The sequence below is a fragment of the Equus asinus genome, chromosome 21, assembly GCF_041296235.1.
Source record: "Equus asinus isolate D_3611 breed Donkey chromosome 21, EquAss-T2T_v2, whole genome shotgun sequence".
Taxonomy (NCBI): Eukaryota; Metazoa; Chordata; class Mammalia; order Perissodactyla; family Equidae; genus Equus; species Equus asinus.
In genome coordinates this window covers 94,939,995-94,962,557 of record NC_091810.1, presented here as the reverse complement: position 1 = coordinate 94,962,557, position 22,563 = coordinate 94,939,995, and the positions used below count along the sequence as shown (strand labels likewise).

Sequence of the window (22,563 nt, the reverse complement as noted above, 5' to 3'; positions counted from 1 at the left end):
GGTTGAGCATGTGGAAATTACCCCCGAAACAAAAGTTCTTGATAAAAGTAAAAGTTCCTACCATAATTACCAGGGGGCCTCTCAGTCACCTCTAAATTTCCCACAAGCTTTCCCCTTATCAGAAATTTCCACGCAGCAAGCTCTGGTGCACCCCTGAGTCATCTCTAAACCTAAACAGAAAGAGCTGACCACACTCTGCTCTGAAAATGCACACCATTCGGCCGAAAGCAGAAGTTGCCCCATGCGCAAAACTACACAATTCCTAAGTTAGAGAAAGGAGGGTGAGAGCTTGTCTGCCAGGCTGGGGCGGTCCGCATCGTGCTCAGCAGCTTAGGGGAGAGGAGTGCCCCACCTGCGAGCTTTGTTTAACAAGACTCACCCTGATTTTGAAGGAAAGAAAAATGACTCAGTACACCCCTAGCCTTTAAAGGGTGGCACAGAGCGGGAGATGGGGTAAGGAGAGGTGTCCTTTCGTACCATCCCAGATGCCCAGGGGTGGGGGACGGGCGCCAACCTGTCATGCAGCAGATGTGGTAAATGAGTCATGAGCCAGGAGATAACGCAGGCTAGACCTCCCCCCGCCCTCACCCCCAGGCCACAAAGTCACCCATTAAACACAAGCCCAGCAAAGCAGCAATCCCAAGGGCAAATAAACATCACACGACTCAACTCTGCACCCATGACCCCTGATAGAGATGCTCTGGCTCACGCGCCCAGGGTACAAAGGCTGCCTTGCTCTGATGCAATAGCCTCAGGAAGGAGGAAGAGAGAAAGAGGACTGGAAAGGCCAGTCTGGCAGCCTGGAGAGGTCAGTGATGTGGGTCAGCCAGCAGGCCTGTCCACCCACCTTCAGCAACTGCCCAGAGCGGTGTCATTTTCTTTAATGACCCTGGTCGACTTAATCAGGAGAGCAGTGATGTGAAGGAGGAAGCAAGGAGAAATTTCGCCACACCACAGGGGCATTTGCCAGCCTAAGAGTGGATGGGTCAGCTGTACTTTTCGAAAAATAAGGCAAATTCTCTCTGCAGAGAATTGCTTTTCCTGTTCTTTGTTTCAACACCTCTGAAACCAAATTGCTCTCTGAACGACCAGGGCCTAGCTGGCTGGAACACCGAAAGCTCACGTCAATATGGCAAGGGTGGGGACCCCGTGCTCCAGTGAGAGCTGGCGAGCCCTGCGAATGGGAGGGGCGCCCGCACTGAGAGGCCAGAGGCGGAGGGAAAGAAAATAAATTCTGGTAATAAATTCCACTTGCTTGGGTTTTAAATTAAAAGTGGAAAACATTCTATTTTCTCCAATAAAAGTGAAACTGTGGGTGAGTTCTTTCTGTTGTTGTCAGTATGATGTTCTTTTTGCTATAAAAAGGTAAAAATGGAATAAGTGGAATACAATTTAACTTTTTTCCTCTCAAGACAAGCTCAGGAAAGAATTTATGTAAAGCGTGCCCACAAAATTCAGGGCTTTCTTACAGGCTGTGCCCCTGTGTTCTGACTGTGGCGCCCACTAACCCTGATGCCTTAACCAGCCTGTAAGGAGGCTCGGGCTCGCTGAAGGGGATAGAGACGAGTGGTTACGACGGACGGCTGTGGAGCCTTTTCCAACATTATCAGCTCTGCAATCTTGAGCAAATTAATCTCCCCGTGTCTTCGTTTCCTCAACTACAAAATGGAGATAACAACAATAGTACCCATAGTGTAGGGTTGTTGTGAAGTCCTTAGAAGCAGCCGTGCCCAGCACAGAGTGGACACTCAATAAACATTAGTGATCATTTTGGATTCCTCCAAACACCCTTCTACAAACTCAGATTCAGCCATGCAGTAGTGCTTTTCAAAAACCTAAAGTGGAGACCCCTGGTCATTGAGTTAATGGTCTTCTCAGGCAGACTGGGGCTCCCACGCGACACCCCACTCCCCAAGTCCCAGTGCCCTCCCGAATGCATTCTCACTGCGCTTTATCTCCTGCTACAACGTGTCCCCCCACCCCTGCCCCACCTAACCTCCAAAATCCTCTCCCACCAGGGTTTGGTTACAGCTCTGCTCCCTCACTAGAATGGAGACTGCAGAAGAGCCATTCTCAGGGCCCTAACACGGCTGTCCAGGCCGAATGCCGGGAAACACCTGCTGAATGACTCAACGACATCACTTCTATTAATTATTTTCAAGATTTAGATCAAATTCGCCAATTCCATGCCTGCCGTCTTTCTAGATGCCCTAAGATTAAACTTCTTCTGGGCTCTAACAGCATATTTCTTGGACAGTGTTTATTCACTGATATTCATTAACATTAATATTAAACATTCAATAATGATATTTCTTAAAAGATAGCTAACGTTTAAGCAGTGCTTACGATGAGCCAGGTTCTTGGCATTTATCATCCCACCTATAAAATAGGTATTGTTTTTATCCCACTTTTACAGATGAGGAAACTGAGGCGTAGAGAAATTAAAGAACTGGCCCAAAGTCACACAGTCGGTAAGCGGAGGGCACCGTTCTTCCCCTAGTCGCGACTGTGGTTCCCTCCCACCGTCTCTCCTGCAAAGAAGCATGCGATTCCCTCTAGGTAGCCCCTTCCCCAATTCCAGCGCCAGTGGCTCCAAGTGTGCAGAAAAGTAATTTAGCTGAGAGCACACAGCACACATTAAATTAACATGTGATTCTCCCCAGGCTGTCACCCCTCTCCAGGGCGTCCACTGGGGTGCAGGGCGAGAGCCCACACGTCGCATCAAAGCCTTGGACTTCGGCGGGATCTCAAAGAGGAGGACGCGGCGCGCCGTATTGGAGGGTCACCCACTGTCTTCCCGGGGCCTCACGACCCAGCCCACATTTCTGTCATTCCTAGGCGATCTCGAACTCTCCTTTTGGCAGGCGCTGTCCATGAACTCCCTCCCCGGCCTGCTCTGCAAGTCAGAGGCGCTCATCCACCGAAGCCTTCGGCAGGTCCGCTGAGAATGGAATAAAGACTTGACGCCCCACCCCGCACCGGGAGCAGGACCGAGGGGTGGCCCGAACAGCCCGGCACACGGTCCCGTGCCCGCTGCGGACCAACCGAGCCCCGACCCCACTCCGGCCCGAAGCCCCGCGTCCCGACCCCGCGATCCCGACCGCGAGCCGGGGCGGCCCCCTCGCGCGCGCCAGGGACCCCCCCCCCCCACACCCCGGGCGGAGGAGATCGGGTTTTCCGAGCCGTCCAGGGGGCCCGCGCCCCGCCCCGCCTCAACTCGGCCTTCTGGTTGGCGCCCGGGACGCGTCGGCGCGGCTCCCCGGGGTGTGGCCGGGGCACTGGGGCGACGCCTCGGCGAGGGGCGGCCGCGCCCCGCCCCGGAACAGCCGCCCCGCGCGGTCGCGGCGCCGGGCATGCTCACTGGGCGGCCGGCCCGCCGCCCGCAGGAAGCGCCGGCGCAGGGCGGTCCCCCGCGCCGCCAGCCGGAGTCGGGCGGAGCCGGCGCCCGGCGCAGGGTGGCTCTGCCAGTCCCCGCCGCCCGGGCGGCCGCACACGTGTCCAGGCGTCACGTCCGCGCGCGCCCCCGGGGCTTGCGTCAGCGGCCGCTCCGGAGGCGGGGGCCGGGGCTCTGCGCTCCGCTCGCTCGGGCCCGCGACGCCGCCGGCAGGAGGGCTCCGCGCGCGGAGGGGCACCGGGCACGCGGGGCCGAGAGCGGCGGCGCGGCCCAGCCCCAGCCCCAGCCCAGGCCCCGGCCCCGGCGCGCCGTCCCCCGCCGGCCCGGCTGGGCGCGGTGGCGTGGCCCCGGAGCCCGGCGCCCGCGGGCGCACCGCCTTGACCCCGGCGGCCCCGCGGCAGGCAGGCGCCCGCAGTTCCATGGTGGGCTCGGAGCGCGATGAGCCGCCCGTCCTCCACCGGCCCCAGCGCTAACAAACCCTGCAGCAAGCCGCCGCCGCCGCCGCAGCCCCAGCACGCCCCGTCCCCGGCTGCGCCCCCGGCCGCCGCCACCATCTCGGCTGCGGGCCCCGGCTCGTCCGCGGTGCCCGCCGCGGCGGCGGTGATCTCGGGCCCCGGCGGCGGCGGGGCTGGCCCGGTGTCCCCGCAGCACCACGAGCTGACTTCGCTCTTCGAGTGCCCGGTCTGCTTTGACTATGTCCTGCCCCCCATCCTGCAGTGCCAGGCCGGGCACCTGGTGTGTAACCAATGCCGCCAGAAGTTGAGCTGCTGCCCGACGTGCAGGGGCGCCCTGACGCCCAGCATCAGGAACCTGGCTATGGAGAAGGTGGCCTCGGCGGTCCTGTTTCCCTGCAAGGTAAGCCCAGGTGCCCTCCGCGCGACTCCGCCCGGTCACCTCCCGGAACTCCTGCGTCCTCCAGCCCACCCGCAGGCGCTGAGAGGCAGGTGACATATCTTTTATTTAAAAAAAAAAAAGTGTACCCGTTGTCCGCCCTTCCCCATGCCCACCTGTCCGCTTTGGGAGTAGCCCTGGGCTGACGGTTGCCCGAGCGCTGACCCCAGACTAATGGGCACGCGCTCGTGATTAGAACGCATCCCCACTCTCCCCGCGCGGTGCCCGCGGCCTCTGCAGACGTGTACTCGGCTGTGCTCGGCAGGGCTGGGCCGCTCAACTACAACTTGGACTGGGAAGCTGACTCTCAATGGGGGTTTGAGGCGGAGGAAATGGGCGAGATAAACGCTCCCTTTACCAGCGCTCAGCTTAGAAGGGTTGGTCCTGGATTCTTCCTGCTCCCCGCGCCTGCCGTCTGCGCACCCCTGACACGTGGGAGCCCTCGGGAGGGTAGCTAAAAGGAGGGCGCCTAAAGCCTGTTTTTCTCCAGCACAAGAAAACCCTGCAAGCCACGCCTTTCCCTCTCCTAGCCTTCCAAGGACTGGCGAGTTGTGTTTTTTGCTCAGTAGGGTGAAAACAAGAGTTGACCAAGGATTTCACAGGAAGGGCACGCGGGAGCTGTTGTTACGGTTCTTGAAATCCCATCACTTTATTTTTTATGTAGTTTAAAAAGTTATAGATGCTCCTGCAAAAAATGCAAACCACTAAGACAAGAAAAGTCAAGGGAAAGAGCAAGCCGTCTGGCCTCCTTCCGCTGTTGTTAGGGTCCGTGTGCATCTTTATAGGGGTTTCTAAACACAGGTAGATACAGCCTCACAGCTGAGTATAGAGTCGTAGATGTCAGTATATGCCTGGAAGGTTTATATATCCACTCGCATAGATATAAGTTGTTCTCCAAAAATGGTTTCTGCAACTTGCTGTTTTAAATTCATGTTATCACACCTATTTTTCTGTGTCTGAAACCGAGCTGTACCTCATGGTATCTTAACTGGCTACACGGTATTACATCATGTGGTCATATTATAACTCTTGTCTCTTAAAAATCTTCAGGAGCAGTGTCAGAGACATACCTGTCTAGATCACCTCTTAGAACCTAGGGCTATACCATGAAGTTCGTTTTCTAAAGTTGGAAATGGGAGTAATGTCACTAATACTTTCAAGTTTGTTGAGAGGAGCCGCCCTGCCTTTTGGGCTGTTTGGGCTGTCCTGCATTTCTCCTTGGTGCTGCTTACTTTTATAGGGCAACAGCTTATTTTTAAATTAAAAATAATCCACCAGAGAACTGAGCTTGGGACTCAAGTCAGTAAAATGAGTGATTTAATTTGGTCTGTGCCCTGCCACAAATCAGTTTTAAAATAGCATATTCAAATAAGGGTTTGAATCCATGTTTGGGCTGCGGGTTTCAGGCAGTCGTAATAAATGACTCTGCCTTCAGGCAGTCCTCATCTAATGTTTACTAATTCCCCCGGCCCAGGAGTTGTTTCTCATACAATTTAGACAAAATAGTTCCATAATTTTCTTAGGGTCAGGAAGAAGGTGGCAGCCTGGTGACAGCTGAGCTAAGAGTGGATATCTGATGTTTGAGGTATATTGTGGGGGTGGGGGATGCCCCACAGGGTTTCTGGGGAGCCATCTCCTCAGCCCTTCACTTCCCCCCAAACCTTCCGTGGCCAATAGAAGAAATGGCTTCAGGTGAATTACCGTTCACAAATGAGCATTTGATATCAGTCAGTATTCCATAACTTATTTTTAAAAAGCAATCTTGTAAGCGCATTGTGTTGCTCCCAAGAGAAAGAGGAGGAAGCAGTTACTCTGTGTGAAGTGTGAGGTTTCACCTTCAGGATCTGGATTCTGGTTCCTGTTGAAGCGTATGTTCTTTCCTAACGGGTAACGTGCTAGTGAAGTCTTTCGGGAAGACTAGTTCTCTTGGGAACCAGGGGTTCCCAGCATTTCTGTACATGTCAGTGATGTCCCAAGACGCTGTTCTGTAGGGATGCACTTGGGCAAAGCCGTCACTTTGCAAGCTGAAATTAAACAGGGCCAGCTGTTCCCCTACAGACCAGGAACCAAGAAAGTGATTTTGGGGTCCCTTCTGTGTGTGTGCATGTGGGTGAGAGTTATAAAGCTGAAGTATGCATGTCCCAGCTTTGGTTGGCTAGGAATCCAAACTGTGGACAGGGCGGCTCGGCCAGTTCGTTTGGATAAACCAAACCTGGATGTATTCAGAGGCCCAGCAGGCAACCCAGCTATGTCAGCTGGGGAGGATGAGAGCAATCGGGAGCGGTAAGGCCTATGTCAGCTTCAACAAAACAGGTCTGTGTAGCTGGCCCTGTGGCCTGCACTTGCTACTGGAGATCATAGGGACTTCCCTGTCACTGCCCCTGCCTGCCCTCAGATCTCTCCCATGGGCTGGCTCATGTGAGAAAACCAGTTTTGGGTAGAGTACCAGAGCCCAGGTCTGCAGAGTTGCATGGAGCCGCCATTGCTTGCCTGGGAGACCACCTCTGGGGGCCTGGATTCCTCCTCTGTAAATGACGAGATCGGACTGCCCGACATCCAAGGACCTGTAGCCTCTAGCATTCCATGAAAAGAAGGGAGGCTGGGTGGGCTGCTTCCGCGGCGCCCTCAAGGGGCCAGCCTCTCTGCTGGGTTGACTGTTACTAGATTGCCTTTCTTCTTTCCAGGTGAGGAAACAAACGTCTATGGAGAGGTTAAGTGTTGAGTGACTTGTCAAGGTCACGCAGTGGCCAGTCCATGCACCTGCACCCCACAGGCACACATCACACCTTTGTACTGCTCACTATGTGGGGATTTTTGAATGTGAGCTCATACTCCAAGGGTGTACATCATAACTGAAGGCTGACAACAGTAGTAAAACCCTCTGACTGACGAGTTCCCCAGATGGGCCTCTGATGGGAAAATCCCAGTGAGACAACATAAATTCACTGTAAAATTCATTGGTGGGAATTTTGTAGGGCATGTGGGTTGGGAAGATGGGGGGAAGTAGGCTACAAACCTCATTTTGGGGGGATTTCATCACGGCTCTGAACTGCTCCTGCTTCAGTTGGCCCCACAGTGGCGGTGCTGTCAGATGGCTTCCTTACTTAGGTGTGGGGCCCCTGGGTTACAGGCTTGAGTGCTGCCAGCTCCTCTTTCATGTAGAGGGCACCACATGCACTAGTAGCTCTGGTCCCCTTTTAAAAAAAAGGGTCTCTATTAGGGCAGGGCTGTCTTCCACTTGTGGTATTTTTAGTCCATTCTACAGCTTGTTGCACGCCTGAGGAGTTTTGACATCCTGTCCCCGTATCTCAAACCCCCCGTCTCAGTGGAGTGTGGGTGGAGGAGAGAAAGGAAGGCTGACACACGTGCCCCTGCTCAGCAGTGCATTTTAGCATCGGCCAGGCACTTCTCTCCACAACGGTGGGAAATGCTGACCTACTGCAGCCCACTCAGGCTATGATACGTTTTCCTTCCGTTTTCTCTCTGTCTTCTCTGCAAGTTTCCCGTAGCATATCTCCAGGTGGCTCTTGAACTGGAAAGCCTCGGTGAGATGAGTCTTCCCAGCAGCGGGACCGTGACAGTGTTGTTTTGTTCCTTAACCACAAAAAGGCAAGTCAGATAACCCAGTGGAAAGCCAAAAGCTCCTCATTGTGGACTCATCTTGTGCAGTGGAGACAAACTCAGAACACCAGCAGGGACAGGTGTGCAGGGGGCGTGGCCTCTGACCCATGGCCTCCGGGTTCAGGAGACCTCGAGAGCAGATGAGATGGTTGGGCGCTGGGGACCCCGGGCCGCCTGCGAGCGGGCAGCTTCGGCTCAGCTCTGGCTGACTGGCCCAGGTCGGGATGTGGATGCAGCCATGCCACACCTTTGAAGTTTTTCAAGAAAAGCCATAAGTCTAGATTTTTAAAATGTTAAATATCTCAATTTTTTCTTTCTTTCTTTTTTTTTCTTTTTCTAACATTGGCCAAATTCAAATTTAAAGCCAGCGCTTGCAGGCCAATCCAAGCATGTCTGGAGACCAAATTCCACCCGCCCCTGTGCAGCCCCTGATCTGGGGCTCTTGTGGGGAGCGGTCACGAGTGGAAGTTCTCGCTGAGCTCTTCCCATACGTGAACTCGGGAACCCCAGGAGGCTCCAGCTGTAGATGAGGTTACAGCTCATTTTCTTCTCCTCTCTATTTTGCCGAGGGACGATTTCCTTTGGCCTTTGGGAGACCTGAACTGTTGTCTTGTGACTAGATGTTTGACTTTGTAAAGTCAGTTTATTTCTTTGTACCCAAGTGTCTTTAAGAGAAAGAGTTGGGGGGCTGCCCCGGTGGCCCAGTGGTTAAGTTCACATGTTCCACTTTGGCGGCCCGGGGTTCACCAGTTCAGATCTCGAGTAAGGACATGGCACCACTTGGCAAGCCATGCTGTGGCAGGCGTCCCACACATAAAGTAGAGGAAGATGGGCACGGATGTTAGCTCAGGGCCAGTCTTCCTCAGCAAAAAGAGGAGGATTGGTGGCAGATGTTAGCTCAAGGCTAATCTTCCCAAAAAAAGAAAAAGAGAGAGAGAAAGAGTTGGGCTCAATGATTATACCAAGGATCTTTTTTGCCCTGAGATTGCGCAGTCTAGTAAGCTGTCCCAGGGAAAAGATCGGAGGCAAGGGACAGGACAGGGTCCTCCCCCTGGCTCTGGAGGCCCGCCGTCCAGTCCTCCCTGAGCCTGTTCTTCCGTTAAGGAGAATGGAGACGACGCCCAGCTGGGGGGCGCTCTGAGGTCAGGTCGGAAGTGCTGCAGGGGGCTTTTGCTTCCCCAGATCAGCTGGCGGATGGCTGGTATTGGGGTGGTTGCTAGGTGAGGGGTGATCAATCACCTAGAAGCCTGGGGGGATAGCCGATTTGCCAAAACCATTTCAAAGATCTCTTTTTAACCTCAAAAATTCTCCTAAGACACAAATCATTTCCTTTGGAACTTGTCCCCGCGGTCTTCACTACTGGCTGGAGCTGAGTGGGTTGTCTCATAAAAGCTGCGCTGGCTGCAGCCAAGCCCGCGAGATCGTCGAGAACGAAATTGACAGGACAGCTTTTGAGTGTAAAATAGGAACAGAAGCGCCGGAATGCCAGGTAGGAGGACTGAAGTTTAATGCTGACTCTACACATAGTTGGCCAAAGATTTTTCACAAGTTACCACAGCCTGGAACTGGAGCAAATCATTGTTACTTAAGGTTGATCTCTAGGACAGTTAGAATGGAGGCGAACCAAAGGAACAGCAGATGTGGCCTGGGAAGTCCCCAGTCTGAGACTGATTAAATTCTCCTGTTCTGTGTGAGAGCCCTCCAGAAGCCCCATATGAAGTGTGACGTACTAGGACCATAGTAAGACCTCCTGCAAAATGTCTGCAGAACCAGACTTGCACATCTGACAAAATTTGTGAACGGCATTTCTCCTTTAAACCCATAATGTCCCCACTCCTTGAAAGGCGCACATAGTAGGTACACATTTGCTGAAGTGAGTGCCGGCATGTGTATTGCGGTGAGTTGTGCAGAGCGTGGTCATACACGGGGCGTTGGAGTGTGACTCCACTCCGGACATCCTGAAAAGGAAAATAAGAAAGCTAAGACGTTTTCCTGATCAAATGTATCTTTACATTAAACCTTAGAGTGTGCTTTCTAAGGCTTAGGAGAGATACTGAAAATTCTCTAGCAGAATTTCATCAACTTTGCCCCAGATGCCCATCTTTCTCCATTAATTTCTTAAAAATTGGGAAACTTGTCATTCTCGTTTCCAGTTGGGTAAAGACTGTAGGTGATGAATATTAGACTGAGACAAAAGGTTACCCTCCCAGTGTTAGCCACAGACGCTGTGGAGATGGGTGCAAGGTACACCTGTGTTAAGTGTGTGGGCCTGGGCCCGATGTCACAACCTTGAGTCAACAAAGGAAGTGTCTTTGGGTCACTCCTCCCCCAGATTACCTCTTCCTCAGCTAGTGTTGAGGGCAGGCCTTACTCAAGTCTCCTGGTCAGATCCCCATCTGTCCCCACTGTGACAGACTGGTGACCTCTCCCAGCCTCAGTGGCTCATTGGTAAAATGGGGAGATGATTAGCTTGTTCAGAGGATCAAACTCAGCATTAATTCATGTGAAGCGCCACACACAGCCCAGCACAGAGTGAACCCTGAATAAATGTCACGGCGAGAGGCTGACAGAGAGCACATGGCCAACGTCTGAGGTCAGGCCCAGGCATTAACTTTAAAAAGAAAAACTGGAATCTTGCTAATTTTCTTCCGTGGATTCCCTCTCCGAGATTCTCTTCCCCGCTCCCGATCGGGGAGGGTTTCCTCGAGCCGGCTGAGGTGGCCCCGGCATTGGTGTCCAGTGCTGAGACGTTTTTTCGTTTCTTCAATGCTTTTAGAAGGGAAAGCCAGTTAGACTAGGCAGCACTTTTTAATTGTGTATTTTATTTTACACATTATAAAATATGTTTTTTAAAGTCATGATCTTTAGTTTTAAATGTCGAACATATAGAAAGTAATAAAAAATTAAGATCTCCTGTAATCCCCCACCTGGAAATAACCCCTATACCATTTTTGTGTATGTCCTTGCAAACTTACCTCTACATCAATGGAGTTTTCACTCAAAACAAAGCAGGTAGGACAGGAAATCCACAGGCTATTTCATAACCTGCTTTTTCATCTGACACATCATGACTGCTTCTCCACATTGTTAAATAGTCTTTAAGGTCATGTTTAAGAACTGTGTAGTCTTACAATTCCACAATGGTATCAGAGTTATTTATTCAAGCTCCTGTTTGTGGTCATTTAAGTCATTCTGTCTTCTTACTGTGATTAAAAAAAAAAAGGTACTGCTAAACTGAATCCTCGTGCATAAGAAAATAATTATTTCCTAATGACAGATTCCTAGCAGTTGAGTGGTGGGGCCACAGGGTGGATGCAGAAGTGCAGAGCTTCTGATAGTAGAGCCAGATTGCCTTCTCCCTGGGAGTCATTGACAAGTGCGGCCCACTCTCTCAGCACCCCACAGTGGGTGTTGGCATGCTCGTTTCTTGTGCTCCTGCCTGCTGCTTCTCCCCGAAGTAACCTCAGGCCACAGTTGGCTCCTCCTCATTACCCACTCACTTTTCATCTGCCTTGGATCTCCGGCAGCCCCGAGCCCGCTCCTTCCTACACACCATCTGCCTAGCCAGCCATTGCCTCCCGTCCGCCCTCGTCCTTCTGAAACTCTGAGTCTCTCGGTGGAGAGAGAGGTGCCAGTAGAGCCCTTCTGAAGTCGGGGGAGCAGAGCGGCCTGGAGACCTGCCTGCAGAGGTGGTGTTGGAGCGGCGTTATGAAGATGAGCGGCAGGTTGCTGGTGAAGAAGGAAGATCCCGATGGGGTGAGGTGGGGAGGCCAGTGGAGCTGCTCGAGAGGACGTTGTTTACCTGTCTGAACTAGGTGTACTATCTCATGTTATCCTGCTAATTACTCTGAACAGGAAATAGGACACGGTTGGTATCCCTCCGCAAGAGACTGGCCCACACTCATGCAGCTTGTGAGTGTGGGGAGCAGAAGCTCCAGAATGGCCTTGTAATGACATGTACGGTGTCTCCCACCTCGGCCTCCCGCCGTGTCTGCTGCCCACTCCACCCTGCTGAGGAACAGTGAGCCCCAGACTCACGTGGTGGCTTTGGCAGGGACAGCAGTGGTACCAGAAGAGCACTCTTTATTAGGATTGCCAGGTAGAATACAGGATGCCCAGTTAAATTTGAATTTCAGATAAACAAATAATTTTTTTGGTGTAAGTGTAACCCAAATATTGCCTGGGACACACTGGGCATCTTGTATTTTTCTTTGCTAAATCTGGCAACCCTACCACTTAAGTCTTCTGGGGAATTGGACTGCTTCAGTTGAGGAATAAAGACTGCTGAGGGATGTGGCACTGTGAAGAGTGGTCAGGGCCGTCAGTGTGATGATGCAGATGGAGGCCTGGCATGGAAGGGTGAGGGCAAATCGAGAAGGTGGCCAGGGTGCTGGTAGCATGGCATAAAGCCACTCACTCTGAAGGGACTTAGAACTGGTTCTCCAAGACAGTGTGTGGCCACCTGCTAACTCTGGCTATGGTCAGATGAGAAGCAGACTTGGTCAACTCAACTTTTGTTTAAAGTTTCTAAGATTTAAAATAAAGCCTTGCCAGCTCAGGGGGTCTTCATAAGGCCACACGCCACCACCCCCAACAGCAGGATGTTCTCAGATCACTGCAAAGTGGGGTTTGTCAACTTTCTCTTAAGCAAAAAGGAGGAATTTTTGAGCCTGAGATTTTCATTGGAATTGCCTTCTCCAGAACAAAGTTGATAAAGTCCAGTGTCAGTATTTTTTTAGTCTCACCACTGTTGGACAGTCCTGGTACTGAGTGACATTGTCTTCTCATTTAATTATCTGTGGAACCCTTACTGCACTATTGGTTGATAAATATCTCTTTGCACTACTTCATAGCATACGTGAGGAATCTGCCATTTGAGTTAAGTGAAAATTCGCTAAGATTCTGAGAGGAAAGATACTAGACAGATACAGGTTAAGTACAAGTCACAAGAAGAGCTTTCACTTTGTCCTGTTGTCCAAGCCTGAACTTCTCCATGGCTCATGATACTCAAGGCATGAGTTGTAGGCAGTTTTACAGACCCACTCAGAAGTGACATGGTAGGCTCGGTTCAAGGTCACACAGGACACTGGGCACTTGAGTTCTAATCATAGCTATTCGACCAGTGATCGTAAACACATTTTTAGCAAGAGGGACATAGAGCTGTCAAAATGACAACAGTGTCATCATTTCCCCATTTGTGTAAGGTTTCAGAAAAGCTATAAACACCCCCACCCCAAATAGTTTATGTAAATAAAATGTGTGAAATGCCTTTATCAAAAATTATAAAACAAACCCATAGTGACTGAAGTCTAAAATAAGCATTTTGCCTTGCATGATCTCAAGGTGTATTGAATCTTTTTTTTTTAATTCTAAGTTCCACAGTAAAACTTTTAATTACAGTAAAATTAACATGGTGGAGAACAATCATCCTCTGCAGATAAACCTCATATTTATTCATTTACCAACAAATATTGGGTGGGTGGGAAGCAGACAATAAATCAGTAAACCAATTAACAAACTTAATAGGCCCATAAATTAACTGGAAAATAACCTGCGATCATTCAGTGATATTTTGAGGGCAGATAAACACATTTTTAGTAACAAAGGAGCTAACTTGAATTGCTAGAAGTCCTTTTAAGAAGTGGTAAAATTTAACTGCTGGTTAAAATGTAAGCTTTGCCCTGATTTTGGGTCTAAACCAGGTATAGCTACAACTCCTATTTGAACAAGTCTAAAGAATGTTGAGGAGAGAGCCTCCAACCAGTAGGTCCCTATTGTACATAAAAAGTTATCCAGCCAGGAAGTCATCCTTCCAGCTGGACTCACAAGCTCTGATTCCATCTCTGGGTTCACCTCTACCCGTGTAGAGGACGGAGGCGTGGGCAAGTCATTGCTGGAGCTCCTCTTCAGATGTGGTCCGCAGTCGAATAGGAGTTCTCCTTGGACCACTCAGGGTGGTGGGTAAGGAAACCGCGGAGCCTGGAAACCATAGTCCAGGGCCCCAGATTTGTCAGGTGCCCACAGACCTTCAGAAGGATCAGAGGAGCAGTGGAGAAGACTTTTGTCTTCTGTGGAGGTGAAAGAAGAGTTGGTTATTGCACCAACTGACGTCTGCACTGCACAGCTATTGGTTCACTAAAATGTGTCCCAAGAGCTAGAAAAAGAAAAATTACTAACTTAGTTGTATTTCCATGTGGATGTGGAGTTGAAAGTAGGTTTTCTTTAAAAAAAAAAACAAAACACTATTATAATAAAACTTAATTCATTCAACCAACTTTGCAAAAGGAATCTCTGTCCCATAAGGATAAATATGCCAACTCAACCCCTGGATTCTGTAATGTTTTTATTTTTATATGATTTCAAATTTACATAACAACTGCAATAATAGTACCAAAAATACCCACATACGCTCTATCCAGATTCACCATTGTCTCCTTTTTGTCCCATTTGCCTTACCACTTGTGTGCTCTCCATTAGTACGTGTGTTTTTTAAACCATTTGAATGTAAATTGCAGGCATGCTGCCCCTTGACCCACTGTGTTTCTCCTAACAACGACAAGGACATTTTCTTACTCATTATGGTACGGTTATCAAAATCGGGAAGTGCGACCTGCAGGAGACACTATTGCCTAATCCTCAGGCCATATGCAGATTTCGGTGGTTGCCCCAGTAACGCCCTTTGTAGCCACTTTGGTTTCCAGTCCAGGGTCCCGCGTTGCCTACCGACCGGTGCGCATTTTGGATCTTGACAGCTCACGCAGACTGAAGGAAAGTGCGGTTTGCTTTTTTGCTTACTCCAAGACCAGGGCATTTCTTGGATCTAATTCAAAAGTTTATGAGCATCAACAACAAAATATCAATTGTGCTTTGTTTTTCTTGAGACATTCTCACTTGGGGCGCTGGCAGACACTTAGCTAACACTTTTCACTGTTTCCCGGGAGGTGAGCAGGTGGCAGCAGGTGACCTCAGTCCCCCAAGGGGACCTGCTTCTGCGCGGAGCTCACAGCGCCCCCATGGGGCGGGGTTCGGCAAATTGTTCTTGAATCACAGAGAGTCAAATTTAATTAAATAGGTTAAGTGACTTGTTCTAAACCAGTCACAGGACCCATGACCTTCACAGCACCGTGGCTAAGAAGGGTTATTCTGTTTATATGGTCACACATAAACAAGTATAATGTGACTGTGGTTATTAGGTAACTAACAGCTGTGTAGTATTTGACTGTGTTTCTGACCTATCTTGTCATGTTTATTTGTGAGTAAAGGGGTTTCTGTGTCAAAAAGGGAAAAACCCTGTCCAAATTCCAGCTTAAATATAGCCTTCAAACCCCATGCCGAGGAAAAGCACTGGCACTATTTACTGCTCTCTTCAAGGACTTAGAATGAGGCCCCAGGTCACACATTGCCTTTCGTGGCAGGACACGTTTGCACAAGACTTCTGAGCCGCTGCAACGCGGAAAGCTTCTAGAGAGAAGTCACAAATGTTATTTCAACCTTTCTTTGTTTCTCCTTCTGCTGGGCCATCTTCCCCGCCCTCCTTTCGTTAGCTTTGGGCTTCTGTGTGTGGTTGTGTCCCTCCCACCAGCTGCCCTCCCCCCCAGAGGTTTACTTACAGCGAATTCCCATTGCACCCCACCCCGGGGACAGGAGCAGAATTTCCCTGCGGAGAAGCTCGTTGGCGGCTGTGGACCATCCCGGAGACAAGGCAGCCCTCCTCGAACAGCCCCGAGCAAGAGTGGGCAGCGGAGGGCCGGGCGGCTCCTTGGCCCCTGCACGCCTGGTGGCGAGCCCTTTCAGGCTGTGCAAAGTGGAGCCTCAGGACCTCCTTCGAGAAGCCAGAGAAGGCGGGGAGGGCTCCCTGGGGGTTATTTATTTGTGAGGCGCTGCTGCCCCGTTCCTGAGGGAGAGGCTGTTTTTCTCCTGGCAAACCCAGGAAGAAGTTAATATTAGAAGGCTGTGGGCCCTGGGTTTTCCGGGTGCTGGGTTGGGGGCAGGGGGTCACGGCAGATGTAAATTGTTTCTTTTTCTCAAAACATTGATTCTTTGTTTGACTCTTAAGCAGTTGGTGCAGTGAGGGAGCCCAAGGAGGAGCGGGGACGGCCGCAGGCTCTACCCCTGGCGTGGCCACGAGTGACCTGTCACTCTGTAAAACTGGCCGAACCAGCTCCCTGGCCACCTCCGTGCTCCAGTGTCTTGGGCCATCCTGGGAGTGCACATGGGGTGGCAGTGACCGGCCGGGGGAGGGGGGCAGGATGGCGCTCCGCCAGCTGTGGTTGTATGGCCTGGCCAGGTTTTGTCATTCATTGAAAAACTAGTGGCTCTCCACCAGGGTGATTTTGCCCCCCCAGGAGACGTTCAGCCATGCCTGGTGACATTTCTGGTTGTCATAACGGGGGGTGGGGGGTTGGCACTTGCTACTGGCATCTAGCGGGTAGAGGCCAGATATGCTGCTAAACATCCTACAGTGCACAGCAGAGCCCCCAGCACACAGAATTATCTGGTCTAAAATGTCAGTAGTGTCACTGTGGAGAAGCTCTGACGTAAACTAATCTGTCAGTCAAGGCCCTGGCAGTCTAGGCCTGCCTTCCCAGTTAGGTCTTATCCCCACCCAGCCTGTGCTAGACAGAGAGAACCACTCCACCCACACTCCACTCTGTCCAGTGAAAGCTTCCTTCCCCCTCCTCACTGTCCCCACTGTGAAATCACCTGTGCCCCTGGTCTTCCTTGGTTCTCTGTATTTTGCTGTATTTGAGCTGTCTGTGGTTGCACACAGGCAACACAAGGGTGGGATCTGGGGCTGATCTGGAATCTCTGTGTCCTAGGATGGAGAATCACAGCCCTTAGTAACCCCTGGAGCTTGTCAGGACAACACCGGCCCAGGGGCCAGCGCAGTCTGTGTCGCTGCTCAGAGGCCCCTGGCCATACGGTCTCAGGGAATTCACAGGCCCCGAAGCCTGCCCTCTGATCTCTCCGATGACAGCCCCTATTGTAGGCGACAAGAACACCCACCATGCTGTGGAATGTCATTCCAGGAATGCTGAGACTGTTACCAGTTTGAAGTGTGGCAGCAGCGTGTGTGTGTGTGCATGCACGTGTGTAAAGTCTAGATCTTTTCAGAGATCATCTCTAGTCCAGCCGTCATAAAGCGGCCCCAGTGGTGATGAAGACACGCTCTCCCTCAGGATGGAAAAGGGAAGGAACAGATTGACATTAAAGTTCAGCTTTAGAACAAGCAGAGCAAAGCAGTCACCTGGCACTGCAACAGTATGTTTGTTTGAGCTCACAGAGGCTCGGCAAGGTCTCTTTCACAAGGTCGCCGTCCACACAGACGCTAGGTGATCCCTTTCCTATTGGTGTAGTCTGCGACGGTTCCCTGCCCTCTAGACTTGAGTTGAAGGGAGAGGGTGTGACTTCTAAGGCAAACCAAATACAACTCAGAATCTAAATATTCTACTGGAGTTACTCAAGGAAAAGTTCTAAAATGACTGCTAGACGATAAATATTTGCGTACGCTGGAGCTCGTGAACATGGAGTGGTCGGGAGACGGGGGTGGTGCTCCTCCGGCCTCGCTGCCAAAGTTCATCTCGTTCCCGGAACTATCCCTGGGCAGCTGTGGGAAGCAGCCCATTCTGAGAGGTCCTCAGATCCAAATACTGATGGCCTGTTTCAGCCAGAGGATCTGCCAGGCTCTGGGCTAATTCTTGCTATTTTTATGGTGCATGTGTGTGTTTTTAAACTCTGGGCAGAAATGCCTCACCGTCACTCACAGAAGAACATCGGCAGGCTCTGTGTTCTTAGCTGCGCCCGAGACTTCAAACACAGTTAACAGGAATGAGTGTTTTAGGGCCTTATTCTTGTCAGGAACACAAAGCATCAATATATATGGATAAATAAATAAATAAATTTGTTTTGCCTTCTGATTAAGTTTTTTACACCTATGCTTTTAAAATTAGTCCATGGTTAAAAAAGATGAATAAGCAATTCCTTTGGGCAAAGTAAGTAACAGTGAGATGGTTCTGCCAGTTTCTGTTGAAGATTACTGTGACCCGCTTTAGGTACGGGCGAGGAGCGAGCTGCATTTCCTTCTCTAAGCCACTCTCTTCTTCCTTATTAGGGAGACTCATCTCCCTAGGAGTGGAGACCGGCTTCGTTGCTCCTGCCCTCTCAGAGACTCGAGCTTCGGGTCTCCTATGGAGAAGGTGCTCGGCGCCTGCACGTTGCTAGTGATAAATTCAGCCGCACAGGTTAGAATTGGACCCGCTGGAAGTCCGTAAGGGGTTTATCCCCGAAGGCAGGGTAGGGAGAAGCAACAAGAGCTGTGGGGTTGCTTGGTTTTGTTAGTAATTGGACACAGCATCTTAGAAAAATGACCTGGCCCTGCCCTCCTTTGGTGTCCTCATGTCTCAGGAGGGGGTGGGGGAGTCCAGGTGGGGCACGCAGACAGCAGTTTACCTGCCACTGTGTGCTCGAGGGGATGAGGCTGACATCTGGTTTCACCCAAAAAAGGTGATTCAGGTTTCCTTCTTCTTTACAAGATGCCAGCGTTATGCGCTGGGCAAGTGTCTACTTGTGGCCGATTCTCCCCCGGCACCTGGGACTTCACACGGTCGTTCCTGTGGGCTTTCCACGATGGGTGTGATTTATCCACTGGGCACGTCATTCCGGGTGCCAAGGGGAAAAAGGGGTTGTTGCTACCCTGTTAAGGCAGCATTTGAGGGGCTGACTGACCATGTCCGAAAACTCATCTCGGACAGGCGCCCACTGCGGGGCGCACTTTGGTTCCCCTTCCTCCTGGGCCTGCCATGAGGCCCTGACATCCCTGCTCATGAAGCCAGGTGCACTGGACTTGAGGGAGCGGCCTGGGCAACGTCCAGCGGGCTCAGGCCCTTCGCATTTTAACCTCCACTGGCTGGAGCCAAACTGGCCGCAGTCTCCTGAGTTGGTCAAGTAGCTCTTGGATGTGATTTCCTTTTACCCAAAAAGTATGTTTAAAGCCCCTGGTGGGGGAGGGTTTAAAAGATGAGGAAGCTGAGGTGATACTTTAGCCATGTCAGGGGCCTCCAGCCCTCTTTCCTGGGGGGTCCAGAGGGCAGCCTTCCCCACACTCGGCCTGCCAGTCACCACTTGAAGCCGGGAAGAAGTGCAGAGGACAACCAAGAGGAGTTAGGCTATTTTCAAAATGGTCTTAGGTGAGAACTAGTCTGGAGATAACCCACATTCCTTGCCCAGCCTCAGCCCTAAGCAACTTTAAATTGCTTAAAAAATTCTTTAAACTCACAGAAAATAAGGGGGCAGGTCAGGCTTTCCAGGGCTGGCTCAGCGATGTTGTCTGAAGTGTCTATAGTATGAGCACTTTAGTCCTCACACTTTTAATGCACGAATGGGGGGCATGGAATGCAGTACCTTGCTGGCTCAGGAGGTGCCCCTGATCTCATGTCTGGCAATACTGATGGTGAATAGGAACTGAGACTTTTATGTATTTAACTCATCTGGAGCAAAAGTAGCTGACATGAGAATACAGGTTAAGCCCCGGAAGCCTGAGGTCTGCACCTGTGGAGGCTCTGAGGCCCGATGGCTCAGTGTGTCTCTTTCCTCCTTGCAGTATGCCACCACGGGCTGCTCCCTGACCCTGCACCACACGGAGAAGCCGGAACACGAAGACATCTGTGAATACCGGCCCTACTCCTGCCCTTGTCCTGGTGCTTCCTGCAAGTGGCAGGGCTCCCTGGAAGCCGTGATGTCCCATCTCATGCACGCCCACAAGAGCATCACCACCCTCCAGGGAGAAGACATCGTCTTCCTGGCTACAGACATTAACCTGCCGGGGGCCGTCGACTGGGTGATGATGCAGTCGTGCTTCGGCCACCACTTCATGCTGGTGCTGGAGAAGCAGGAGAAGTACGAAGGCCACCAGCAATTCTTCGCCATCGTCCTGCTCATCGGCACCCGCAAGCAGGCCGAGAACTTTGCCTACAGACTGGAGCTGAACGGGAACCGGCGGAGACTGACCTGGGAGGCCACGCCCCGGTCCATCCACGACGGCGTGGCTGCAGCCATCATGAACAGCGACTGCCTTGTGTTTGACACAGCCATAGCACACCTTTTTGCGGATAATGGGAACCTTGGAATCAATGTGACTATTTCTACGTGTTGTCCCTGATGCCCTGAAATCATTCGGGCATCGTGCTCTCTGGTTAATAAAGGTTTTTATAGATGTTTTATTCACTATGTCTTCACACGTCGGGACCCAGTTACCCTGTGTTCTGTCTGAACAGCAGCTTCCCGTCTGGCATCGGCCCAACAGAGTTCATTAAACTGGGATGAATGGGGTTGGCCTGTTAGTCATTCGGAGGCTGCCTTGTGAGCTAAAATCAACTTGATTATTCACTTTTATTTACTTGCTGAACAGCACTTGACAGGTTGCTCAGGGCTCCTGTAGACCAGTCTGTCGGGAATCGGAGGCTCCTGCCCCCCTATGTTGGTCCCTCCAAGTTGACAAAAGCACAGTGACTGTCAGCAGATTCTTTAACTTTACTTTTATCTTGTTTTTAGGGGGTAGGGATTGTTTTAATGCATTTTAAACGGTGTTTCTCAAACTGGATGACTAACCAGCGTGCACAGAAGCACCGGAGTACCCATCTTCAATAGGAGGGTTTGTGGGGCCTGTGAATTCGACAGTCTCATCAGGTGATTCTTTCACAACAGAAGAGTTTGAGAATTGCTGGGTTAAATTGTGGAAAAGGGTCCAGATTTTAAAGGTGCTTAAAGATTGCCCTCTACTGACACTGTCTGTCTACTGTTTGATCCCCCGACCGCCCCCACCCCCACATTAAAACCAGAACTACAGCCCCAGGACACACGCCTGAGGTTGGTCACTCTCTTGTGTTTGGGGCGGATTGCCTAGGAAGGTGAGTCATGTGGCCACTGACAGTGCTCACGTCATGAGGTTTTGCTCCTCACGAGTACCGATGACCTGTTCACACGTGGCTCCCTTGGAGGCCCTCCTTGACTGTAGAGGTTGGGAGAGACTAGATCAATAGAGTTGAAAACGCTTTATAACCAGTGTCATATGCTTGCTATTTAAAGGTTTGTGTTGGGTTTTTTTTTGGCACATTCACTTTAGTTTTTTAATAAATATTTTCCAAAAATGAATGGCGTGCTTCCTTTTGTGACCTGAACGATGTATATTAACTGGGTGCCTACTGTGTGCAGGTGCAGCAAAGCTCCCCCACCATGTGGGCTTGGAGCCTTCCTTTTTCCACCCGAGCACACAGTCCTTTGTCCAAGCTCGGAGCGCAGGTCAGTGCAGCACTGGGCTCCAGACTCGCTCCTCTGGACGATGGAGTGTCGCTGGTCTCCCTGGAGCTGCCCGTGCTGTCTGAGTGTGCTAGCGCGGGTGAGAGAAGAGTATTTCTCCTGCCCTGCAGACTCAGAAGGAAGAGGCTTGGCTAAGCTGATGTCCTGAGTACTGGGTTTGAGCCAGGATGACCCACTCCCTCGGTCCCAAACCTAAACTCTCAAAAGAATTCTGAATATTAGCCCAAATGCTCAGTGAGGACTGAAGACTCGACCTTAGCGGCCGGATGGCACTGGAAGAGTACCAGGTGGAAGATGGCATTACAGTCGTTTTGGGTTTTTAGGTGAGATAATGTGTTGAGGCTGTTTTTGCCTTTTTTTAAGATTGGCACCTGAGCTAACAACTGTTGCCAATCTTTTTTTTTTTTTTCCTGCTTTTTCTCCCCAAATCCCCCCAGTACATCATTGTATATTTTAGTTGTGAGTCCTAGTTGTGGCATGTGGGATGCCGCCCCAGCATGGCTTGACGAGTGGTGCCATGTCCGTGCCCAGGATCCGAACCAGCGAAACCCTGGGCCACCGAAGCCAAGCTCACGAACTTAACCGCTGCGCCACGGGGCCGGCCCCTGTGTTGAGTTTTTAGCCAGGACAGAGTTCTGGCAGTTAAGGAATTGCTAAAGCAACTTATCTTCTAGGATATTCTTCAAATAAAGCTGAAAAATAGTGTCCTAAACAAAAAAAGGTATTTATAATATGTTTGGTAAAAGAATGAAAACCACATCTCTTGGCACCACACCAGTCACATGTCAAGCCGGTATCTAGCAGGAGCCGTGGGGGTGAAACCAGGATCCAGGAGCAGGTGGACTTGGAGCCCCAGGGGCAGAGCTGGTCCTGTGTGCGCAGGACACCCAGCAATGGGTTGTGTGCATAAAGAAACCTGTCATCTACCATTCGTGTTATATGTGATGGGGAATCAGGACCCATTAGTCCACGAGGTACAAAGGGAAAAGCCATAATCAAAAGACCATAAAGATGGAGATAGTGGAATCACATTATTCTAACAGCCCAAAAGGTTCGATTTTCAGCCCCAAGAGGTAAAGCGATGGGCCAGCAGCCATACAGTGCGTGGGTGGCAGCACTGATTCTAGAATTCAGGCTTCCTGACTCTCAATTCAAAAATATTTCTAGAATTTAACAAATGAAAATATAGTTTTAGGCAACAAAACTCTGAACTTTTACTTTCCACAATTATTCAGCTCCCTTTTATCTCTCACTGGAAAATCTGTAAACTTAACTTTTACTCTGTGGCTTTTTTCAAACTAAGCATTTTCTGCCAGAAAACAAATAAAAACCCCCCAGGTTAT

The 22,563-nt window shown here is 50.9% G+C and overlaps 1 protein-coding gene and 1 long non-coding RNA gene across 2 annotated transcripts; one reads left to right on the top strand and one right to left on the bottom strand.

Annotated features, from left to right (window-relative positions):
- Positions 1-3,550: 3,550 nt before the first annotated feature.
- SIAH2 (siah E3 ubiquitin protein ligase 2) lies at positions 3,551-21,055 on the top strand. Its single transcript, XM_044754477.2, has 2 exons — positions 3,551-4,249; positions 19,506-21,055. The coding sequence occupies exons 1-2, from the start codon at positions 3,833-3,835 to the stop codon at positions 20,061-20,063; spliced, it is 975 nt and encodes a 324-aa protein (XP_044610412.1). The 5' UTR covers positions 3,551-3,832; the 3' UTR covers positions 20,064-21,055.
- LOC123279338 (uncharacterized) lies at positions 4,359-19,499 on the bottom strand. The gene is made up of 2 exons (XR_006517327.2): positions 10,882-19,499; positions 4,359-10,675 (listed from the first exon to the last, which is right to left on the bottom strand). It is a non-coding gene; the product is annotated as an uncharacterized lncRNA (long non-coding RNA).
- Positions 21,056-22,563: the final 1,508 nt, after the last annotated feature.

Bases quoted from the DNA above. Each gene is read 5' to 3' on its own strand.
- SIAH2 (XM_044754477.2), top strand. From the start codon at position 3,833: ATGAGCCGCCCGTCCTCCACCGGCCCCAGCGCTAACAAACCCTGCAGC. The intron at 4,250-19,505 runs GTAAGCCCAGGT...TCCTCCTTGCAG, and splicing joins CGGTCCTGTTTCCCTGCAAG to TATGCCACCACGGGCTGCTC.